At 31.7% G+C, this 24,654-nt stretch overlaps 3 protein-coding genes across 4 annotated transcripts; all 3 read right to left on the bottom strand.

Annotated features, from left to right (window-relative positions):
• Window positions 1–28: 28 nt before the first annotated feature.
• LOC149487863 (cytochrome P450 4C1-like) lies at window positions 29–7,313 on the bottom strand. Its single transcript, XM_089696558.1, has 9 exons — window positions 7,056–7,313; window positions 6,859–6,968; window positions 6,702–6,792; window positions 6,438–6,620; window positions 5,956–6,350; window positions 5,613–5,681; window positions 2,320–2,488; window positions 1,206–1,385; window positions 29–243 (listed from the first exon to the last, which is right to left on the bottom strand). The coding sequence occupies exons 1-9, from the start codon at window positions 7,210–7,212 to the stop codon at window positions 80–82; spliced, it is 1,518 nt and encodes a 505-aa protein (XP_089552684.1). The 5' UTR covers window positions 7,213–7,313; the 3' UTR covers window positions 29–79.
• Window positions 7,314–7,738: 425 nt separating this feature from the next.
• Window positions 7,739–11,728, bottom strand: LOC149487864 (cytochrome P450 4C1-like). Of its 2 annotated transcripts, XM_089696555.1 has the most exons (9): window positions 11,324–11,728; window positions 10,968–11,077; window positions 10,253–10,343; window positions 9,669–9,854; window positions 9,169–9,563; window positions 8,980–9,048; window positions 8,649–8,817; window positions 8,171–8,344; window positions 7,739–7,954 (listed from the first exon to the last, which is right to left on the bottom strand). In XM_089696555.1, exons 1-9 carry the CDS (start codon window positions 11,469–11,471, stop codon window positions 7,794–7,796), a joined length of 1,503 nt encoding a protein of 500 aa, XP_089552681.1. In that variant the 5' UTR covers window positions 11,472–11,728; the 3' UTR covers window positions 7,739–7,793. The 2 variants fall into 2 exon arrangements, with proteins under 2 accessions (XP_089552681.1, XP_089552682.1); XM_089696556.1 differs by lacking the exons at window positions 10,968–11,077; window positions 11,324–11,728 and adding an exon at window positions 10,658–10,770.
• Window positions 11,729–12,508: 780 nt separating this feature from the next.
• Window positions 12,509–18,464, bottom strand: LOC149487865 (cytochrome P450 4C1-like). The gene is made up of 9 exons (XM_089696557.1): window positions 18,132–18,464; window positions 17,738–17,847; window positions 17,151–17,241; window positions 16,737–16,922; window positions 15,366–15,754; window positions 14,835–14,903; window positions 14,391–14,559; window positions 13,887–14,060; window positions 12,509–12,687 (listed from the first exon to the last, which is right to left on the bottom strand). The coding sequence occupies exons 1-9, from the start codon at window positions 18,268–18,270 to the stop codon at window positions 12,512–12,514; spliced, it is 1,503 nt and encodes a 500-aa protein (XP_089552683.1). The 5' UTR covers window positions 18,271–18,464; the 3' UTR covers window positions 12,509–12,511.
• Window positions 18,465–24,654: the final 6,190 nt, after the last annotated feature.

Consider the following 24,654-nt stretch of genomic DNA (forward strand, 5'->3'; position numbering starts at 1 on the left):
AACAATGTAACTAGTATGTATACTTTAATTTATTACTTGTAATTCTTGTCTTCAAATAAAACGTATAAACATTTTGAAATTACGATTTGATTTTGATAAACTTCATGTATATAGGTTTGGAATTTCTTAACACTAAATCAGCGGAAAACTCTAGATCCTCAATCGTAGTCACTGGTTCAACTCTGAAGTTCCTTAGTATAGCAGATAATGCCGATTTCATTTCCATCATTGCAAACTTTTGACCTGGAAATTGTAAAGGTTGTTTTTTAATATCCTTCAAAACGTTTTTTTTATTAAGTAGAATTATCCTGGACATGTCACATGTTAGTGACATGATGATCCTGTGACCCAAACAAGGCCAGCAGTTACTTCAGAAAAGTACGCACTTTTATTAGCATATTTTATAAGAAAAAAGTAAAAGCTTCTTTAAATAGTGCAAAAAGAACGATACAAATTGACAATGATTCATTTTTTTAGTTTATATTTCAATGATAAAGGCCCCTAATATTATTTGCTCTCATATTTCCTCCATGCACAGAGATCAATTACATTTTCATCATATGTAAAGAATAAATTGTATATAGAATATTACGCATGGAATAAGGATATTTAATATTTATATGATTTTAATTATGTATTTTCATATTAGTTAGGTACTTCTACTTCATTTTGTAAATTGTATCAATACTGATTTTTAATGTTTGAAACTAGTTAGGTGTAACTTAGTTCAATTTCGATAGAATAAGTAGCATCGACTGTCACCCAATAGCCAGAATTTGAATGTTTTAGTGGGCTATACGCTAAGCTTCTTTCCTAAGTCCTTGTTTTCTTTTATCTTTTCGTTTTCCTCATGCTAATATCATCCATAAATAATATAAAATGTTATCACGTACATAATATTTTCGTATAAAACTTAACTTACAAATATAATACACTTTGAAAATTTGCCCCCGTTTATTAGGTATAAACTTTAAAAATTACATAAATAACACAACATACACAAGATGTAAATAGAAAAATAAAGTTAAAAACAATTTAACTGCAAATGCTATCAAAGGATTTTAAAACGATTTTAAAAATTATTTCATTGTATTGTAATTATTATTTATTACCTAGTTACTCGGTATCGCAGCAAATTCTGATATTTATGTGACACGAGTATATACATATATTATTTGTACATATTATATGTCCTTCATACTTACCGATACAATTTCTCGGCCCAGCACTAAACGGGATATATGCGTAGTTGTGTCGACTGACGCAATTTTCAGGTAAAAATCTATCAGGATCGAATTTCAAAGCATCTTTGTATAGGCTTTCATGGCGATGAAGATCGTAAATATGTATGTGGCACATTGTTCCTTTTGGGACGGTGTAATTGCCTGAAAATATTAATAGGAGTACCAAAATTACATATGCCAATAATTATGTAACTTCCTACTAAGGCTCGGCGCAAACAGGCCACCAAACACATGTGGCCTGCCGGTGGCGACCACTCGCTACAGAAGTGTATGTATGAAAAAATTTGAAGTGGCTGTCGCTAGCACCCGGTGGCTGTCCGCTGTGGTCGGTGGCCCGTTTGCGCCGAGCCTAAAGTATAAATCTCCCCAGTACCTATAAAATATATTTTTCCACATTATAGCTTATACCTAACTATATATATAAAAAATAAACGTACACAACAATTGATGGTTATAATACCTAGTTAGATGTTTAATTTAGCTTATACAATCTAAGCATTGTAAATTCAATTATAATTGCACTTGCGAGAAAAAATATTTTATCAAGTGCTTTATATCTTACCTTTTATTCTTACGAGTGTAGGTATTATAGAAATACTTATTGTGTAATTAATTGTTTATTTATTTATCTCGTTCATAAGTTTTATCTGATATAGTACCTAAGTTAAACTGTAGTAGGTACATAGTTAAACCTTCAAAAAATTTTCTCAAAATTGTGTAAATTTAATGATAATGCATTTGATAAAAACAATGATTTAAATAACTGGAATATTAGTGTGATTAGTGATTAATATTCTTAGCTGCAATTCTAAAAGAACTAACAATAGGTAGGTACCGACATAATATTACCATAAAAGTTTTAACGAAAATATATTATATAAAAATTAAAAAACTAGTAATTAATGTTAGATTATTCCCACATAGTAGATATTTATTATTAGATAAGTACAAGTTTCATTATTTTGCTTCAGACAATAGAAAAATCGAAAAAATATCTACCAAGACGCGCGGACGTTAATTTGAAAATTGTCCTTACAAATTTCGTTCCTGACTACCACATTGCATTTTTACTTACTTAATTTCACTGTTTCAGTCAATTTGCGACTGATGAAGGGGACAGGCGGAAACAATCGTAATGCTTCCTTTATGCACATCTCAAGATAGTTCATCATAGCCATGTCGTCTGGGGTCGCAGCTCGACTACTGTCATTAAATATGCCTTTTAGTTCCGCTACGACTCTGTCCTTAAAGCGTTAACGTCATGTTATTAGTGAGATAATTATTGTATAGTATGTGTAAATTATGCGTGGAGTATCGCTTAAAATAGCTTAATGATAAGTTGTTTCAACTTCATCTTAGTAGAGGTTATCGTTTTTACTCCATTAATTTTAAGGCAATGTTTTTTAGTTGCGACACAATTATTATGTTTACCTACTTAATAATATTTTGGCAGTTTTTTAAACAGTACCTACATATCATGATCGGTTTTAAGCATATTTCAGGTACAAACAAACAAACAAACAAAAATACTTTATTGTGCACCAATAAATAAAAATTACAAAAGTAAATATATAAAATAAATAGACACAGTTGAGCACAACAGGCGGTCTTATCGCTAAGACAGCGATCTCTTCCAGACAACCTGGTGGTCAAGGAAAAACAGTGTAAGTATTAGTTTATGGGCAAGAGGTGCATTTATAGTTTAAAATACATAAATAAAATAGTATAAACACAGCGAACATATATACATCCATAATATACCTACATACATATACTTACATAAACCTACATACACATACATACATACATAAAATTAGTATACGTAGATAAAATAATATTAATACAAAGTACATTATTATTTATATATTATAATATATACACATACATACATATACATATATACATACACATAGAAATGAGCTACTTACTAGTTGAAAAACAGACACATACGGTGACAGCACCAATACAACAATATTTAACTTATATGAAACAGGTAGATCAGAGTTCATGACTTGGACAGGTAAAATCGCTTCAGCAGTGTTTTGAATGTGAGTAGAGATTGAGCTTCTCTTATGTCTAATGGTAGATCATTCCATAGCCTGATGGCACGCACAGTAAAGGAAGAATTAAAAATATGATTTACATGCCCCGGTACGACCAGACGAGACTTATTTGATGATCGAATTGGGTGTAAATTAGACACAAGGAACTCAAATCTCTCTTTTAAATATTGCGGTGTTTTCGGATCAAACAGAACACAGTACAGGAGGTGAAGGATATGAGTATTTCGGCGAAGTCGAATGGGAAGCCATTTGAGCTTAGAACGAAATTCGGAGACGTGATCGTATTTGCGCAAGCCAAACACAAATCTTATGCAAAAATTTTGAAGGCGCTCAAGGCAGTCAAGGTGGTATTCAAAGAGGTCAGGATAGCACGCGTCGGCATAATCTATAATAGGTAAAAGGAGTGTTTGAACGAGCGCAATTTTAGTTGGTATTGGCAGAAAGTTGCGTAGCCGGCGAATAGAACTAGCAGCAGCGAAAACCTTTTTACGCACTTCCTTTATTTGATTATTCCAAGTTAAGCATGAATCGATCCAAATCCCTAAACACTTAATTTCGTTGCGATATGGTATTGCAACCCCATCAACTACAACTTTTGGCAGAGAAGTCCAATCTATCTTGGATACGAAATATTTCGTACCACAAACAATAATTTGTGTCTTATTGGGATTCACGTTTAGGCCATGATTGAAACTCCATCTGACAATAGTGGAAATGTCGTTGTTCATTGTGGTCACAGCATTCGGCAAATCATCGATCGCTGCGTGGCAATAAATTTGAAAGTCATCTGCATACATATGATAGAGAGAAGTGATGTTCTGGGATATTGAATTTATAAATATACTAAAAAGAAGAGGGGAAAGCACACCACCTTGTGGAACACCAGCAGTAACATTAGCCCAAGAAGAAAGAGTATTATCAACTTGGATGCGTTGCTGACGTCCCTGTAGATAACTACGAAACCAATCAATATCTGTTGGAGATATGTTAAGAGAACGTAACATGCTAAGAAGGATGTCATGGTCAACTGTATTAAACGCATTACTAAAATCCAGAGATGTTAGCAACGTTAGTTGTTTTTGATCCATGTGTAAGCGAATGTCGTCAGTGACTTTAATAAGAGCAGTAACCGTGCTATGACCGGGACGGAAGCCGGATTGGAAAGGATTCAAGAGATCATGTTTGTTAAGGAAGGCACTTAACTGCTGTTGCACTAAGCGCTCCAAAACTTTAGATAGGAAAGGAAGAATGGAAATAGGTCGATAATCGGAAAACGAGGCAGGTTTTGAAAGTTTTGGAAGAGGTATAATGTGTGCATACTTCCATGCACTGGGAAATGTATGTGAACTAACGGAGAAATTTAGGATATGAGTTATCACAGGAAGAATGATATCAAGGATTGGGATGATCATATTACGGCTAATGCAGTCACTGCCAACTGCTTTAGAAGTTATCGATAGTACGTTCTTCTTTACATCACAATCAGAAAATTGATTAAAAATGAACGGAGGATGTGTAGGATTAGGATTTGTGGAAATTTTATTTAAAGTTCGCTTTTTAACATCAGCATCGAAGTTTTGCACATGAGAGGAGAAATGCGTATTCAGGCCATCTAAATTTACGCATGACGATATGGGATTATGTGAGGATTTACCAATACCAAGGGATTTGAGGAATTTCCAGACTTTGGCAGAGTCGCCGTTCTCGACTGATTTGTGAATGTGGCGTCTTTGTGCATCTCTACATAATGTATTACAGCGATTTCGAATTCTTTTGAACTTTTCTCGAAGCGCGTCACTGTTGTCAGATCGCAGTTTGGATTTGGCATTGGCTTTGGCAGTTAACAGCGTTTTAATTTCTGGAGTTAACCATGGAGCAGGCCGGTGCTTTATTTTTATTGGTTTTAGTGGAGCGTGCCTATCATAGAGCTCTATTATAAGTGCGTTGAAGAGGTCAACCTTTTCGTCGATGTCTTGAGCCTCAAAAACTACAGACCACTTAATCTCGGACGCATCATCAAGGAGACGATCTGCATCAATACCACTAAAATTGCGCTGCAGGATTGTCTTTCGTTTAGGTTTGGGAGGTCGGAGCTTATAGGAAACAAAAATAAGATCATGATAGGAAAATCCCTCCGCAGGACACTGTCCAAACTTTGAGATTTTTTCAGGAGAGGAAACTAGGATTAGGTCTAAGAGGGAAGGAGCACAATTTGGGAAGAAATGCGTAGGATTAAGAGGGAGTATATGTAAATTAAAGGAATTGACAATGGATGATAGTTTATGCGAGCGAGCATCGGACTTACTTGTATTTCAGGATTATGAGCCAGTGCCAATAAACAGAAAGTCAAACCAGCGGCAGTTGTATCATGGCCCTTAAATTTTGATAAGGAAAATTACTAATTAGTCGATACTGAATCGGTGATAAATGTAGATAATAATTTAGATATGAGATATCGCATCAAATTATTGCAAATCCTGGAAGTTTTCCATGTTGTGGAAATATTTTCATCATCGATCAATGTTATAAATATTATTGGTAGCCGCGTAGGTATTTATTAACTTACGACTTGGCTATATGTAAAAAGCAATAAACATTATCATATTAAAAAAAAAACAATTAGTTACTAGGTATTATAAATATCATACTTCAAACATGAATGTATCGACTTCCTCTTGTATACCACTATCGTCAATCAATCCCTCGTTTTCTGCTGAAATTAACAAATCTAACATTGCTGCCTTTTTCTTTTTCTTGTAGGAAAATACATCTACGGTGTCTTCATTATCACTATCTTCTTCGATTTCTTTATTCTTTATGTTTTCCTTTCGGGTATTAATGACGTTTTTAGTGAAGTTGTGTATTGTCGATATATAACGCTTTTGTTTCAATCCATCTGGAGTTAAATTAAAAATAATATCGGAGTAAAGATATAGTGATACAAAACGTTTTACTAACAATTTTATAGTATCATAAACTGCATTTTTGTATTTACTGCCAACCTCGGGTTCGTCTTTATCAAGCTGAACTCCCATAGCGGTTTCTGTGGAAAACTAAGGATGAACATTAAAGTTCAATGTTAGGGATATAAATTATTATAAATACAGAAAAGTACAGAGAACATACTTACCGCAAATCGATTCTAGGGTATATTCTGAAATCAGAGGAACTGCGTCTATAGACTTTCCTTCAGTTTTTTCCAAAGTTGCGATGAGTTTTTGACTGTTATGTTCAAGAATAGGAAAGTATTTACGTAGCACGTTAAAATGAAAAGCTGTGGTTAAAATTTTCCTACGTTCCTGCCATTTCGCCCCTAAAAAGTTCATTCACATTCAATATGAATTATATGATTAAAGAAAATCATGGTAAAAAGTCTTTTTCACTATGTACTAACCTTTACTGACCAGTAAACCATCTTTAAGCCAGGGCTTTAAAAATTTATAAATAACACTCTTTTCATGGTGCTTCATACTACACGTTATAATCTGTAAAGTGTTTAATAGAAGATTAACAATTATTTTTATCGTTTAAATATTTTAGTGAATACTCACCTCAACATCCTCAGGATTATAAATGGAGACTGCGGCAAGTTTAAAAGCGTAAAATCTGTAAATTCCGTTAAACTGCGCTGCCCACGTCCTTCCCAATTTGAATAACTTCACTAAAATATTTTTCGTTTAGGTAATTACTAGTTAATTAGTTATTCGAACTTAAATAATTAATTTTAGTAACTAAAAATATTAATTACCTGGCGATATATCCATAAGAGGAGATGCGTTACCCACAAAGAAAGTATCCTTGGGACCGGGTATTATTTTAACAATTTTAGCAATCCCATCATGATTTAGTTTATAATCAACAAAATATAAAATAACAATAAATAGCACTAAATAGAGGAATAACATTGTTAATGTCCGTGTTTTTAAATGCGTGCTAATGTATCAAGTTTGTTATTAGTTCTGCTGCACATAGTAGAAACAAGATAATATCTGCTAAGATAAGTGATACGTAATAATATTGGAGCGTTTCATATAAATGGATATAAATAATGAAGGCCATTTATAACTATACTAGGTATAAAGCCGATTAATGGTTCTGAATGGCATTAACTACCTGTATCTACAATGTATCTATTACCTATTTTTATTTTAATTATATACCTATATGAAAATTTATTTTCAACACACACAATAATACGACTATTTTTTTTAAGTAATTGTTTTATAATATGTAGAAGGTATTACTAACATAATATTATGTGGGTACCTAATAAGAGTTGTCATTGTCGATAATCGACATTTATTCTTGTGAAATAAATTAAAACAAAAGTTTCGTGAATTTTTTGCTTTAAAAATGTTTTTCAATAGATAATAATTATTTGAATTGTTATCTTCGACTTTATATGACTTAACTACACCTGCCAATAAAACACTTTGATTTCTATAATATTTTATTTCTTTCTTACATGTAATAAATGACTAATACATTAAATTCTTTTCTCGAACTTGACATAGATGAGATCTTTTGGACGTAAAATAAAATCGGTGATAAATGATATATCCTGCGGCTTTGTTACAGGTAAAACCCTGTAGCGTCGTAGCACTGTTGATAGAGCTAATTTCATCTCCATCATTGCGAATTTTTGCCCTAAAAAATTATAAAATATAATACCTAGGTGTTATGTTTCATAATTAATTTACGATAAACCTGTAATAATTTAAGACTGAGTAATGGGACAAACTTCCTAGCTTAATTCATTTGAATATTATAATTACTGTGCGAAGTAAAGCAACGTTCGTAACATTTGTAAAGTGGAGTTTCATTTCCATTTCCCTTCATACTAATTTTAAAACTTATAGGTACCTATACAATTTCTGGGCCCAGCACTAAACGGTATGTAGCCATATTGATGCCAGGTCGGTTCTTCCATAAACCTTTCGGGTCTGTACACTAAAGGTTCCACAAATTGATCACCGTTCAGATGTAATTCACGGATGAATATTGTAAAGTCTGTTCCAGGCGGGCAGTCGTAGTTACCTTTAACAATAAAAAAATCTCCACTGTAAGAAAAAATACATAAGTATTCTATCAAAGGGCATTGAGCGGAGGGCGTAGGGCAACTGATGGGCGGGATCGGTATATATAAGTACATATATGTAAGACGTATTCCGAATCTCACTTAACCTTTGGCTTCGTATCCAAGGACCTCGTGCCGTGGTTATCTTATGCAAGATTTCCGAAATTAAAAAAGATAACATGAAATCAACATCGAATAGTATTTCAATAATCGTAGTGATTTTTTTATATTATTTTACTTTATTAAAAATATAAGTGTACGTACTTAATTTAATAGGGTGCTCGCTTCTTCTAGATATAAAGAAAACTGGTGGGTACATTCTTAAGCTCTCTTTTATGCAACATTCCAAGTATTTCATGTGTGTCAGATCATTCATTGTAGGAATTTCTACCGCAGGATCTAATACTTGATTGATTTCTTCAACAATTTTATCCTAAAAAGCGATAATTTTATAAATATTACGAGCGGTATTTCAAGGCTATTTTTACATTGTATATTAATTGATTTGGTTTCTGTATCATTATAATGGAGATCAAAGATCTTAGACTGCATAGTAATTAAAACATGTACATTATAAGTCTGTGCTCTGTTTTACCTGAATATGTTGATGATTCGCCAAAATCATAAAAGCAAACTGAAGGGCAGACGCTGTAGTGTCGTGTCCCTGAGGATTTTCAAAGCTTTTCAGTTAAACTTGTCCTTAGGTACAGGTTATAAACATTTTATACCAACATTCATAATTTTGATCAGCACTTAATTATTTATATTATAATGTAAGAAATACCTCAAACATAAACGTGTCAACCTCTTCATTTATCCCGGCTTCATTTATAATACCTTTCTTTTCCGCCTCCAATAACAAGTCAAGCATTGCCAACCTTTTCTTCCCGTAAATAACATATTCGTCATTGTTCCCATCAGTTGTTACTAAATGAATGTCTTTTTCGAAGTTGCAGCTTTCTCTGCGCTGTTTAACTACTTTATCTCGGAAGGAGCTAATCATCTTCAGGAATTTTTCCTGGCTTTTACCAACTTGAGTCAAATTAAAGAATAAACTCGGGTAAATCCATACCCGTTGTGCTCGGTGTACTACTATTTTACCCAACTCGTGGATGGCGTTTTTGTATTTTTTACCAAATTCAGAAATTTCTTGGTCTAGTTTCGTTCCCATAGCAGTTTCTAAAAACATACATTTCTGTTAGCTCTTATATACTATTTTATGTAAGTACGTATACGGTATAAAAAGACTTCTTTAATTTATTTATGATATCACTCGAATCTTACCACAAATAGATTTTAAAGTAAAATCTGTAACTATATCCATTATATCTGACTTCGGCTTGTTAGTCTCTTCTTCTATTTGTAGCAATAGTTTCGCGGCATTTTCCATTAGAATTATATTAAAATTGCGTAGTATATTGAAATGAAACGTTGGCGTCAATATCTTCCTACGTTGATGCCATTTTTCTCCTAAAATAATTAAATTATTATGACCAATAGAAAAAATACATTTGACTAGATTGAAAACGATGGATGGACATATCAAATATAGTTATTAATAATAATGATTGAAATGATGAAAAACATAAGCTTTGTAGAAGGTCCTCCTTCTATCTACCCAAAACAGTAATTGTTACCCTACATCTAAGTTTAAAACGAAAGAAACTATATCATGAGGAAACCGCGTCGAAGTCGAAGAATTAAAAGTTCGACGACGGCGTGTGACATCTGCCCACCCCTATTTGGCCAGCGTGGTAGATTATGACCGTGTCTCTGCAGTGGTAAATCTGGGCTGATTATGATGAACTTATTATAAAGTAAAAATAATGAATCCTAAGAATATATTCTAACTTCACATTTGTACTAACCGTTACTGAGCAGCAAGCCTCCCTTAAGCCATGGCTGTATAAATCCATATAAAAACCCTTTGTCATTATATTTCATTCCAGATATGAGAGCCTAGAAATTTAAACTCATTTTGTTTCATGTTACCGAAGTATTAAAATCAATACAAAAACAGTATTACAATTTATTCTGATTTTATTTCTCTACCAAATATGTCACAGATTTCAGGCGATGCCTATGAGCTCTACATTGCTGACTCTACTCACTTTTGAATCGGAAATTTACTCATACTCTTTTTATTCAAAATACTCGAATTTATAAAAATGGTAAAATTTTTTTGGATTCCTTTCAAACCTATGCCACAGTAACTTAATAAATAGTAATGTTTATGTATTAAATTTAAATCTGAATTTTAAATACATATTTACCATAACATAATCGCCACTCTGTTTATAAAATTCTAATGTTAAACATTTCACGGTCCCGCAGGACAGGCATTGCCTAGTGCGGGAACCAATGATTTTATTTCCTGTATTTTAACGTTTTTCTTTAAGAAACTGTATTAAGCACTATGTACTAATGTATGTATTATGACTGATGTACGTGTCTTAAATAATAAATAATTTTTTACTTTACTTTTTTTACTAGTAAAATTAGAAATTAACTCTCTACTTTTTAGAGGTTAAATAAAAGTCAACTAATAATACATATAACATATACAAGTACATAAACACTTACTTCAACGTCCTCTGGGTTATATAAAATAACTATTTTCTTAGGACCTACTCTTAGCTTAAATAGTCTCTTGTATTTATTAGATAGGAAGGTAAAGTATCGAAAAGTTCTCTCTGAAACATAATTTTTTGATGACTTCTTTTTACAAGTTTCAACTAAAAACATTATCACATTCAGATCATAAACTAAAAATATAATGCAATCGTTTCTATCAAAATTACGTAAAAACAATCCAGCAATAATCAATAAGTAAATAAAAAGCTTTAAAAAATAACCCAAAAAAGTATTACTAATTTAAAAGTACATAATATTTACAAACTTATATATGAAAACTAAGATAAAGATAGTAAAATACACACCAGAGTCCATGAGAAAGTCCAAAGTATTTTCCAACAAAAACAAACCGGGTGGCCCCGGTATCTTTTCAAATAACTTATTTTTAGAGAGCCTATGTAAGACTATTAATAAAACTACAATAAAAAACAACCACACTAATAACGAAATCATTGCACTGCTTTTTATTTAACGGTTAGGAAAAATTTTAACGTATCATAGGAGTTATGCTTAATAATCTTTTTTTTTTCAACACTCCCTACAAATGAGAAGTCTATACGATAATGATTGGGTTGAAATACTATAAATAATAATTATAGATGATTTAAACACATGTATCGCTCGCAGACCTTTGCTCTTCGGGTGTTATTAATGGATTACATTGTTTTTGAACTAAAACAAGAATACTCTTTCCATGAACAAATAGTTGCATCGAGGATTATATCAACACTGACTCAATAATTAAATAATTTTAAAGTTCACCGAGCGCTGCTATCTGTATACTTATCCAATTGTTGGACAACCGACAAGTCCAATACTGATTTATTATCATAATATAAGAGAAGTAGTAGTAGATATTAATAGTCATAATCATAATTTTATTCATAGAGCAGGAGCCTGCGAAGGCCAGGTCTTTGTCAATTTCTCTGTGTATGCCCAGTATATAGTAAGATAACAACTGCAGGTTATGAAACTTGTTAGATGCAGAGTAGCAGATTTTGACAGATTTTTTATACCCCGGGATTATTGATAGTTAGCACAGCTACACTTCAGCTTCTTTCAGCTTTTATGATTTGGCCAAGGTCTTTCAGTCGACTATTATATTTCAATGCTATGTGTAACTCACTTAGTGTACTCATATAGGAATATTTTTAATACATTATTTAATATTTACTTATTATGATAACGATTTATCTCAAAGTCAATTATTGTCATTATCTCCGAAAAGCATGAACACTTTGCACCACCCTTGCATTCGCGTATAATTTTTAAATTATTAACTCATCTTAGGCCCATGACTCTAAGACCCTTGATAAATAAAAACCTCTATAATTCAAAACATTCCGTTTCCCTTGGAATTTAACTTGACGAGATCCGACTGTATTATCATCAACAGTTGACCCTGCCTTGCACATTTGACTCCAATAGATTGAAAATACACAAATAATTAAGACTTATGTTAAAATAAAAGTGCGGTTTTTAATGAGCTATATTTATTGAATATTTTCACGGAATCTTTCTTCGAATTTAACATAAATTGGTTGTTTAACACGCAGTACATAATCCGTAATTAAAATAATATCACGTGGGGTCGTCACTGGGAGAATTCGGAAGCGACGGAGTATGGAGAGTAGCGCCAATTTTAATTCCATCATAGCAAATTTCTGCCCTGCAATCAAAAATAAATTGTGAACAGTATAGACGACAAGGAAAACACCGAAATGTTATAAAGTTATAAAAACTGATAACCAATGAATGCTGATCGTAAATAAGCAAGAATCGAGGGTTGAAATTTTTACATTTGTAAATCAAACAGATTTTCCATTTTCTTTACTTAATTTGCCGCGTATTACTTAGAGAATGTAACACGCATTATTATCAAAATATAAAAAGTATAAATAAGCAAGTTAAAGTATAAGTATGCAGTTTATTTTTTTTTCTCAATAATATTAATATCTGTGAATATATCGCATGTGCGATGACATAAAAGTAGTGAGGTAAGAAGTAAGTTATATCAGGTGAATGCGGAGGTAAGGGCCACTATGGAGTTTCTTGCCGATTCTTCTCCATAGATACTGCTTTCCAAATCGGTGGTAAATGTTAAAAATACTTATGTAATGACGATTCGAAAGTGCTACTAAATAGTAGTCTAATTGAATAAATGAATGTTTGAGTTTGAGTTTGAATGGTTATATCTACATTTTTATAATGAATACGTTCATCTGTCATCATTTCCACGTGTTCATTATGAATAGATGTTTACATTTTAACAATTTATACAAAGTGACTCTATTTTTATCCATACCGACTACATCTTTAGAAGACAATTTCAGGATCACGTTTTTGACCTCGAAACCTTTGACAAGTATGTCTCCTTATCTAGACGATTCTCGATTCTCACTATGGTCAAGTCCAATTTATAACTTTACATTATTTAAATCAACTGTACTTAGATACCTACCTTTACCTGTACCTTTACTTTAGATTGTACATATTAATCATTATCATGTCAATTAAGAGTCACATTATCTTTATTTACTCCGTTACGATTAGGTATATTAATAATAAGACATTGGACTTTATTCTGTTCAATATTTATCGATAATTATGTTTCTATTTCTATAGCGAATAAATAAAGGATGACAAATTTGATATATAATGAAGCATAATGTACCTACTGACCAAATTAAGTTACAAAGGTTTCCTGGCCAGATTAAAATTTCGAGCGCAACACTCGAGAGCAGATGAACTGATTTCACTATGTCTTTTTGTATAATATTCCTTGAAGTACGAGGATGGTTCTTATGCATCGTGTTCTACTTGCAAATTGTATTTATAAAGGTACGACTAGTAGTTACAAAACATCACCTATACAATTCCTTGGTCCAGCACTGAATGGTATGTAAGCATAAGGGTGCCAGGTGGGTTCCTTTTGAAATCTTTCAGGTCTGAATTCTAGGGGTTCATCGAATTGATCAGTCCGCCTGTGCAGGTCGTAAATAAGAATAACGCATTCCGTTCCAGACGGCACCTCGTAATTACCTGGCAATTTATTAAAATTCAGAAATTAATCAAGGCAAACTAGTTTTAATCATTTTGAATTCCATGTATAATTTTAGGCTCTTACGCATTTTGCATGAATTATGTGTTGAATTATCCTTAAATATGCGATTAAATGAACTGTAGGTTTGCGGATTAAAATAAAAATATTAACATGGTTGAGATGAAGAATTTTTAAAACAACATCTACTATAAATAATGACATTACATTATCTATAGTAGATGTCCACAAAATTAGTGTAATTATTGGCAGTTTATGTCTGATAATTATTAAGGAAAAATATTCAATGTACCTATATATTATGTACTTACTTAATTTCAATGTTTGGTCAATATTTCTCGTGATGGTTGGAAGGGGCGGATATAATCGTAGACTCTCTTTTATACAGCATTCCAAATATTTCATTTGTGATAAATCCGATATCGTTACAGGGCAACTCATTGAATTCAATATTGTTTTGTATTCTTCTATGATTTTGTCCTGCAAATAAATAAACAGTACACTTATTCCAGGTACTTGAAAAGAAGAAATAATGTCCTGATCAAAATCTGTTTGAAATCTTTTATCTAGACTCTTTTATCTTTTATATCTAGACGTAAGTTACATAGTTAATATTATTTAAATTCTTGGTGACATAACATCATAAGAACACGTTTTCTCAGATCGAATACTTCGGCCTCGAAAAAAAATAACAGTATTTTTATCTAAAAATAAAAATATTTTAAAAAGCCTATGATTAAAGGAAGTTCACTCACCTGGGCTTCTTGATGATTAGCAAGTAACATCAGTGTAAATTTTAAAGCAATTGCAGTTGTATCATGACCCTGATGAAAAATTCAACCTTTATTTATATCGATTTTAGAAGGAAAAGAACCCACGCATTATAATCGATATACACTACGAATAATAATCTAGTGGGCTCTCTTCACAATGGGCAGCATTGGCCAAACAAATGATCGTCGATGTTTACCGCCATTAGGTACCGCCATTTGATTATGAATAGACGGCCGATTATAAAGATTTAGGCACTCTACATTATCTTGATTGCCTCTACTCGCCCAACGCTGCCTGTTGTGAAGAGGGCCCAAGTATAGATAATTAATTAATACCAGTTGTACAGTTGTCAATTTACCGGCGCTGATTTTACTTGCCTGCCTATTGGCAGCAAATTCACGGACAACTTTTTTATACCATACGCAAATGTATCGATAATAAATATCCATCCGATATTTCCTTAAACAATATTTAATTTAAAGCAATAGTTACTTGTAAGAAAATGTACTTACCCCAAACATAAATGTGTCGACCTCTTCACCAACACCTTTATCGTCAATGAACCCATCCTTTTCTGCTTGTAAAAGTATATCTAGTAATACCATTCTCCTCTTTCCTTCGACATTATAACTATCATCGTCTAATATTTGATCCTGTTCTATTTGAAGTTTAATACCATATTCTCTTCTTTTTTCGACAACTTTTCTCCGAAATGATGTAAGAATTTTTAATATTTCCTGTTGTTTTCGACCAATGCGAGTTAAGTTAAATATAAAATCTGGATACATCCATATTCTCTGTGCTCTGTATACGGCATATTGGCCTAACTTGTAAATGCTCTCTTTATATTTTTTGGAGAAGCTATTACTTTCTTCATCTAATGCGGTACCCATGGCTGTTTCTAAAAAATAATTTAAAGTAGCGTATAACAATCCATACTAATATTATAAATGCGAAAGTAACTCTGTCTGTCTGTCTGTTACTCAATCACGCCTGAACTACTGAACCAATTTGCATGAAATTTAGTACCTATAGATATATTTTGATACCCGAGAAAGGACATAGGATAGGTTTTATCCCGGAAATCCTACGGGAACTTTTCTCTGAAAACGCGGGCGAAGCCGCGGGCGGAAAGCTAGTTTACTATAACGAAGAAATTAAAATAATTTGGAAAATCCAAAAGTGCACGCCTCATAATTTTTTTTTTAATAAATATTTATTAATTATTATTTTTGTTTATTTAATAACAATTAAACCACATCGAATCAGACCCTGAAAAATGAAAGGGTTCTATTCCTGAGCATACTCAAGCGTAAGAGAAAAAAAAAGACTCGATTAGTAAAGTATTTCGGTCGCTATCGTGTTAACAAGAAAAAGGATCCGCACATACAGACACACGGACGTCCAAGACAGAACTTTTTTAAACTGTTTTTTAACTAGTTTAAATAACAAAAATGACATCAAAAATATCATGAACGTTAAAAATAGTGTTTTTTCTTAATATGTGTGTGTATGTATTATCTTACAAGTGCAATGTATGATACATAAAGACATTTTAAGTTTGAAAAATCAGATGTTTTGCGCGAAGTGACAGTAGTACCCACCTCAACGCTTCGCTTATGAGGCGTGCAATAAGTGTGACTTTAATGAAATAATTGACACTTTTTTCAAGATTATTTGCTCATTCAGTTTTTCCCATAATCATTGTTATCTAGATAAAAAAACAAATGTGAATAGGTATTTGTTGGGTAAACATGCTCCGATTTAGGAAACGTTGTTCAACTGATTAGGGCAGATGAACGACATTATTTTTTCAATATATTATTAGCTTTGATTACGAGTACATACTTATTAAGCATCATTATTCATTAGTGAATACTTACCACAAATTGAGTTTAGAGCAAAATTATTAATAAGAGGCGATATATCCGTTTCAGGCTTATTGATTTCATTTTGAATGTCTTTTAATAGATTTTCCGCATTCCTTTCTATGACTGGTTTGAAGTTATTCAAAATGTTAAAATGAAATGCAGGCGTCATCATTTTTCTGCGTATGTGCCACTTTTTACCTGAATCAAAATATAGAAAACCATTATAATGAGTTAGTAAAGTTACAAGTCTATAAAAATGATAATAAAAATTAATAAAGAATGCCTATCAAATAAAAAATGCTTTTTTTGATTCTTTCGGTTATCAGATTGCTAAGTGTTAAGAAATTATGTAACAATATCATAAAATATAAAATTATATAATTTAAATTATAATTAAATCAAACTTGAATAAATGAATAAATTTACCTTTGCTAAGCAGTAGGCCATCTTTTAACCAAGGCTCTATAAAGCTGTATAAATAACCTTTCGAATTATATTTTGTTCCCTGTATTACCGCCTGCAATAATATTTAACATGTATAGTTATAAACTCATGAATTTTGTAAAATAAGCACTTTTATTCTAGCGAAATGGTCTTAAAAGCGGTCTCTTAAATTATATTATATAGCGGTATTTAAACAAACAAGTATAGGACTATAGGTACACTAATCCTTTCAAAATACCATCCTTGGAAAGTTTGAAAAGCTTGAAAAACATAAAATTTTAAGTAAATTAATATTTAAATTAAAAACAGTGAAACAAAGAGAGGGAGCCTCCTCTTAAAATTGAAAAATAATTCATGATTAGGTATGTAACAATTCGTCATTATGTGATTTGCAATAAATATATAATTAGAAAAAATATTTTGAAATTTTAATATGTCTACAGATATAGTTAGTTAAAACTTATCTTTATTTTATAAAATGATTAATTTCTTGGAGATGTTAATTTTAGGTAATAAACTATAGGTAGCCGTTTTTATACGCTAAAAATAATTGTTTAAGTTCAGCATACCTCCACATCCTCTGGATGGTGGACTATAATCAGTTTTACAGGGCCCAAGCGTAATTTATATAAACGTTTATATGTGTTTGATAAGCCTCTGAAATGATAAAATAGCTTGGCTGAAAATAAAAATAAACCATAGGTAAATACATTACTTTTACTTTTGAACAACGATTAGTAACACATTAACTAGTCAATTAGAATTATTATAACGGCTCATCTTATAGAATACATGACCATGTATCAATAAGGTATAAATATTTTAATGAAAATAATATTGACATATTGTAACGGCTTAAGACTTGAAAATAGAACTATTCATTTTAAAACAAGCTTTACTTTACTTAAGCATTCTTATAGGTAAAAAAATATATACATTTTGTTATAAATAGGGATACTTTACCAGGAGCCATCGTAAAATCCAGTGCATTATGTAATAAATATAGCCCTTTCGGACCTGGTATAGATTCAAATGTCTTAGAACTTAAAAGTCTTTCGAAAAAACATAAAATAAATAATAAAACTAAAAGAAACCACAACATTTTTTGAACTAGTCAATAAAAGAAATAATAAATTCACTATTATTCATAAAAATAAACTTCTGTTTTCCTTATATCTTAAAATCAACCATAGACTGACCGCATCACGTATAAAACTGTTATACTTATATAAGTTTAGTTTCGCGAATTCAAATTTAATTATTCTTAAACAATATACTAATTCAAGAAAAGCCGGACGCACTACACCTTCCAATGATAGTATTAACACCAATAAAATAGCACAGGCTTTACACATATTTACATAAAAATATGTTAATTAGTATTAGAACGTAAAATTTAAATTGATCTAAAGTAACTTCGTTTGAAGTAGTTATTATGGTATTGGTGTTTTAACAATACATAATTGTAAAGCTTTTGTTTTTCTATTTTTATTATTTTATAGAGCTAATTTTAGATTAGTAACTTATTTGTTTATTCCCTTTTTCTCTTTTTTTTTAGTCGAGTCTTGTTGCTTAGCACAGGAGGGCTGCATATGCTTAACCAGTGACGTATGCTTACCTACTTAAAACTTACAGTTTATGAAAGGACAGTATCTATTTCTAACTCTACCTGATAAATTAATTTTAAAATACATATATGTACGTAACTAATTTAATGAAAATTGTTATATTTGTGTATATTAACATTAATATACACAAATATAACAACGATACACATGTATTATGGTATGAAACCTTCAGACTACCAATTTACAGAGCCTTCTCCACTTGATTGTAAATATCAAGTTTATTTAATTGTTTTTGATTTACCCTCGGTTTTTAGACAGCTCTTTCTGTTGAGAAACCGGATTACTTTTTGAGTAAAACATACAATGAATTCCTAATAAGCATGTTGAATATTTATTTTTGCTATAGGCTTTAAAAGTTCATGTCACAAAGTACATGTAGTACTGCGATTTTAAATAAGGTTGTAGACTTGTTGGCGGTTGAAGGCTCTCAACTTTAATTGTATAAAATAGGTCACAACTCATATTTTAAAATAATTAAATACTTACACGATATCTTTTTTTATAATTAGGTGAAGATGGCGCTTAATAGCCATATTTTGCGGGCTTGTTGTGCTCTTTTTTTCATATTGTATTGCTGAATATGCAGAAAAAAACGTCAGTTAGTAGTGAACCAAATACATTTTTTTGTAATATTACTTTTATTTTGTTAATTTATTTAATTAAGGACAGAGGGGCCCTGGATTTGTTTCCAAGCGCGGGTGGGAAGCAAAGCCAGGAGCCCTCGTGGCGAAAGAGGCGATCATGAAAATTCTTGCACTGGCAAAAAAGTTTTCTGTTCACTGTTCAGGGATGTCCTTGTCATTATGTTTTCATTCCAGGCCATAAGTATATAAACCAAGTGAAACGGATATTGCTGTCAAAAACTTATTTGTTGTAGATTCGGGTTGTAGCTATGTAGAGATAGCAAAATAAAAAATCATTACCAAAAATTAGCTTTGATATTGGGCTATCTTTTGGTACAGTGTTACCTTATTAAGCTCACGAGCTTTTTACCTGAAGGGGTCGATTAGTTTTCCGGTGGAGGCTAAAAAGTTTTTGTAACTTATAAACATTTCAAAGTTAAATCAATGAAGCAGCATAACAACGAAATGTGTTAATCAATATATGGAACTGCTGTGCAAATTTTAATGTTTTAACAAGGTGATTAAAAATTACAGAATGAATTATTATTTCATTAGGCCTCACGCATAAATTCTTGCATAAATTTAATATAAAAGATATCACCGTGAAAACATTAATTAATGAATATGTATAATGTTTTAATTCGAAATAGTTTGTAAGAAAAGAATAAGCGTTAGAATCAAAAGATTGTGTGTTCATTCTAATAAAATACTTTCAAGATGGCGGACTGGAGGGCAAAGAAAGTTTTTTCGTGTAATATCGTAGGTAATATGCTTATCAATAAATGTGTAACAATTTATAATTATTTATATGAGATGTTAAAAGTGATATATGTGTGTTATAGTAATTATCGGTACTACCTTATATTACGTGCTTATAATATGTCTACACTCTACATCTACATTCTACGCCAAAAGGGTTTGGGTTAAAGTTGGCGTCCGCGTCGTGATCAATATTCGCGGCCAATGGATGAAACTTGGATATTTTAAAAGAACAATATATTGTGAGCAAAAGTTATTATGGACAAAAAACTCGAAACGTATTAGGAAAAGAGATACATATTTGGTTTTGTATTATTCATTTACCTATAGAATCTAGATGATTTATTATAAGATTTTTCTGAGTTTTTTTAGGTTTCTCCTTTATTTATTTAAGAATTCGAATTAAAACGATATATAGGAACGCTTATATATACGGAAAATAGGTATTGCTCTTTTAAAATATCCAAGTTTCATCACTGGCCGCGAAAGCCCGACGCCACTAGCACTAGTACGTTTGGGTACTTTTGTATGGGCTAGTGGAAGCCCTTTGTGAAATTTTACAAGCATTTTATATAAATTTATTGTAACGTCAAATATTATCACACCCACAGCTTCACATAAAATAATAAAAAAAATTATGACGTGTCACTGTCACACCATATCAATATTTTTAACAGAAAAGTAATAAAATGCATAACAAAATTATTTCAGTGCTAATGTAACGATAAATTCAGATGAAATCTCATATAGATAGAATTCAGTAACAAATCAGATATTTACAATAATGAAGCCCTATCGAAGAACAAATAAAGCTTTTATGGTGCAAGTATGTTTGATGTTATAGCTGTTCTTATAATTCTTAATCCATAACTGGTTATATTTAAGTCCTTTTTTTGGATTAAACAAATTTTTGTTTCGTTTAAAAAAAAGAATATTATCTAATATTATCTAACATTTACGTATTTTAATTAATAAGAACAAAGAGATCAGGAATTTACATTGTTTTTTTTAAATGCAATTTGCAAATAATAGAAGAATTCATCTACTCAAGGTTATTATCTATTCTTTACTTAAGATAATAATAATATATTCCTCTTAGTAACTCAATTCTTAAATATTATTACTTAATAATTATGTATTCTTTGTCAGTAGGCAGCTACTCTTATAACTTCGTATCTACCTGCTATAAGTTCGAAAAATTACCCAGTTCTTAAGGATGAAGACAAAAATAAAAAAATAAACTTAACCTGACCTGTTACAATTAAAATAAATATTGTACTTATACTTACCAGCCATACTTATATTCGTAGACCGTGTAGCCTATAACCTTCCTCGATAAATGGGCTATCTAACACCGAAAGAATTTTTCAAATCGGATCAGTAGTTCCCGAGATTAGTGCGTTCAAACAAACAAACAAACAAACAAACAAACTCTTCAGCTTTATAATATTAGTATAGATTAAGGCCTACTCACAAATTTACGCACATTTTTTTGTTTTTACATAAAATAATTATTCATAACGTTAAAATTATGATTATTATTTCGTTTTTTAATTAAAATGCATATATTTTACATTTTATCAGCTTATTAAATAATTAGAATATATAACTAGGTATCTTAGCAACTGCGTGCAGGAAGGTTGTAGGCCATCGGGAAGTACTTAATTTTATAAATTTGGATGGTATTACGCGTATACATATTTGTTGGCAAATTTGCTTTAAATTGTCATTTAATTGTAAATTTATATCTATATATTTCACACGTCTTTCTATATAGTATCTACATATTTTCTGAAACAAACAAAAAATGAACAAAGGCGCGAAAATACACATCTGAATCATTTTATTGTAATCTGAACTTAAAAAATGTATTTAGCATAAATTAGTCCAGTCAAATTAGTCCTTAAAATAGAGGTAAGGTTACAATAATTCCCATAGAGCTAAAAATTGGTATGAATGTTCAGAATACCATTATAAATGAATTGTGAAAAGTCCCCATCAATCCCCCTTGTGCAAAAAAATTTATCGATGGTGAAAGTTTGCAAAAATAGGTTTTTCGCGTTTTTCAGCTAAACGGTGAGTTTTACAGCAAAAATAGTTCAGACAAAAATTGTAGATCATCCGATTCTCTACAAAAAATGTATCTACACTTTTTTTCATAAGTATTGCCATTTCCGTGATATAGCGGTTGAAAGAATTGAAAAAAATATTTTATTCGTAATATGCACGTTAATGTACTTTTATATACATTTTTGAACCGTTATATGAGTAAATACATGAGTCCCTATGTCTTAAACATACAAATTATAAAATTCTTAGAATATAAATGAACGTCAAAAACTCCTCCCCTATTTTCATTTAGTCGCATGGCCTTGAATAACATCTGTCTTCCATTCAATTGTCAGCGTGGCGATGCTCGTATACCTGCTCCGTTTCGAAGGTCTCATACTTAACAAAATACTGTTAGTCGTAAGCATTCCTTCGTAGTGACAACTCGTGGCTATCGCTTAAATATTTTGTAACAAAGTTTGTGCATTTTACTGTTTTTAAAAAAAAAATGTCGCAACTCTGCTTTATTTGTAGTCAACCTTTGACTGAAAGTGGAGTTGTTACTGTTGATCGCGGTATGAAAGCATTAATTGATGCAAGTATTGAAAGAGGTGATGAGTTTTCGGAGTACCTGAAAGACCAGACATCTGTAAAAATTCATGTGCAGTGTCGAAAAAATTATACTCGAAAAAGTAGCATTGATGCCGTGAAAAGACGGCGCCAAGAAGAAGAAGCTGGTTCATCAAAAATAAGTCCTCCTCGTACTAGAGCACGAGTAAGTGAAACTACATTTTGCTTCAACCAGTGTTGTTTATTTTGCGGCAATGAATTAAATGAAGAGTTGACAATCATCGCTATTTTCAATATACTTAAATATTTCTCTCATCGCAATATTTGTAGCTTCATCTTTAGGACGACCGACTTTACCCCCAGTGGTCGGTTTCAGAAAAGAATTGTAGCAATCGTTATGATACTTAGCCTCGGCAGCGACTAAATCATATTCAAATTCAATTCGAGCAGCAACAGCTTTGGCTACATCATCACAACGAGTTTTAGCTATAGTTAGAATACTGTCTTTGAACGAAAGTGTAGTCACTTTTAAAATCTTACGTCGGTACTGCAGTGCTTTTTTCTTCTCCAACTCTTCATTTAATTCATTGCCGCAAAATAAACAATACTGGTTGAAGCAAAATGTAGTTTCACTTACTCGTGCTCTAGTACGAGGAGGACTTATTTTTGATGAACCAGCTTCTTCTTCTTGGCGCCGTCTTTTCACGGCATCAATGCTACTTTTTCGAGTATAATTTTTTCGACACTGCACATGAATTTTTACAGATGTCTGGTCTTTCAGGTACTCCGAAAACTCATCACCTCTTTCAATACTTGCATCAATTAATGCTTTCATACCGCGATCAACAGTAACAACTCCACTTTCAGTCAAAGGTTGACTACAAATAAAGCAGAGTTGCGACATTTTTTTTTAAAAACAGTAAAATGCACAAACTTTGTTACAAAATATAAGCGATAGCCACGAGTTGTCACTACGAAGGAATGCTTACGACTAACAGTATTTTGTTAAGTATGAGACCTTCGAAACGGAGCAGGTATACGAGCATCGCCACGCTGACAATTGAATGGAAGACAGATGTTATTCAAGGCCATGTGACTAAATGAAAATAGGGGAGGAGTTTTTGACGTTCATTTATATTCTAAGAATTTTATAATTTGTATGTATAAGACATAGGGACTCATGTATTTACTCATATAACGGTTCAAAAATGTATATAAAAGTACATTAACGTGCATATTACGAATAAAATATTTTTTTCAATTCTTTCAACCGCTATATCACGGAAATGGCAATACTTATGAAAAAAAGTGTAGATACATTTTTTGTAGAGAATCGGATGATCTACAATTTTTGTCTGAACTATTTTTGCTGTAAAACTCACCGTTTAGCTGAAAAACGCGAAAAACCTATTTTTGCAAACTTTCACCATCGATAAAATTTTTTGCACAAGGGGGATTGATGGGGACTTTTCACAATTCATTTATAATGGTATTCTGAACATTCATACCAATTTTTAGCTCTATGGGAATTATTGTAACCTTCAAAGTCTTATTTGACTGGACTAAAATATACTATTTTCCTCATAACGAGTGGGTGTTCGTAGGTAGTTATATTTTGAAGCGGTTCACAAAGAAGCACGTGTAGGTTTCATCTTTTTTGATTATAAGACCCAAATCGAGGCAAGGGCAACAATTTTTATGTTTTATTTTATTTTATTTTTATTTATATTAGGAACTAGTGGTCCGCCCCGGCTTCGCCCGTGGTACATATTTCGCAATTAAAGGTAGCCTATGTCCTTTCTCGGGTATCAAAATATCTCCATACCAAATTTCATGCAAATTGGTTCAGCAGTTTAG

The sequence above is a fragment of the Colias philodice genome, chromosome 6 (genome assembly GCF_061535455.1).
Source record: "Colias philodice isolate Cphi_HAF_F1 chromosome 6, ilColPhil1 Martin Lab GWU primary, whole genome shotgun sequence".
NCBI lineage: Eukaryota > Metazoa > Arthropoda > Insecta > Lepidoptera > Pieridae > Colias > Colias philodice.

What these genes read in the sequence shown, in the direction of transcription:
- LOC149487865 (XM_089696557.1), bottom strand. Translation starts at nt 18,270, where the DNA reads ATGTTGTGGTTTCTTTTAGTTTTATTATTTATTTTATGTTTTTTCGAA. An exon ending in GGATTTTACGATGGCTCCTG is followed by an intron (nt 17,848 to 18,131) that starts GTAAAGTATCCC and finishes TTTTATTTTCAG; the next exon opens with CCAAGCTATTTTATCATTTC. An exon ending in ACCATCCAGAGGATGTGGAG is followed by an intron (nt 17,242 to 17,737) that starts GTATGCTGAACT and finishes ATATTATTGCAG; the next exon opens with GCGGTAATACAGGGAACAAA.
- LOC149487864 (XM_089696555.1), bottom strand. Translation starts at nt 11,471, where the DNA reads ATGATTTCGTTATTAGTGTGGTTGTTTTTTATTGTAGTTTTATTAATA. An exon ending in GGACTTTCTCATGGACTCTG is followed by an intron (nt 11,078 to 11,323) that starts GTGTGTATTTTA and finishes ATTATGTTTCAG; the next exon opens with AGAGAACTTTTCGATACTTT. An exon ending in CGAGCACCCTATTAAATTAA is followed by an intron (nt 8,345 to 8,648) that starts GTACGTACACTT and finishes TTATTGTTAAAG; the next exon opens with GTAACTACGACTGCCCGCCT.
- LOC149487863 (XM_089696558.1), bottom strand. Translation starts at nt 7,212, where the DNA reads ATGTTATTCCTCTATTTAGTGCTATTTATTGTTATTTTATATTTTGTT. An exon ending in ATAATCCTGAGGATGTTGAG is followed by an intron (nt 6,793 to 6,858) that starts GTGAGTATTCAC and finishes AACACTTTACAG; the next exon opens with ATTATAACGTGTAGTATGAA. An exon ending in TGGGCCGAGAAATTGTATCG is followed by an intron (nt 244 to 1,205) that starts GTAAGTATGAAG and finishes TACAATTTCCAG; the next exon opens with GTCAAAAGTTTGCAATGATG.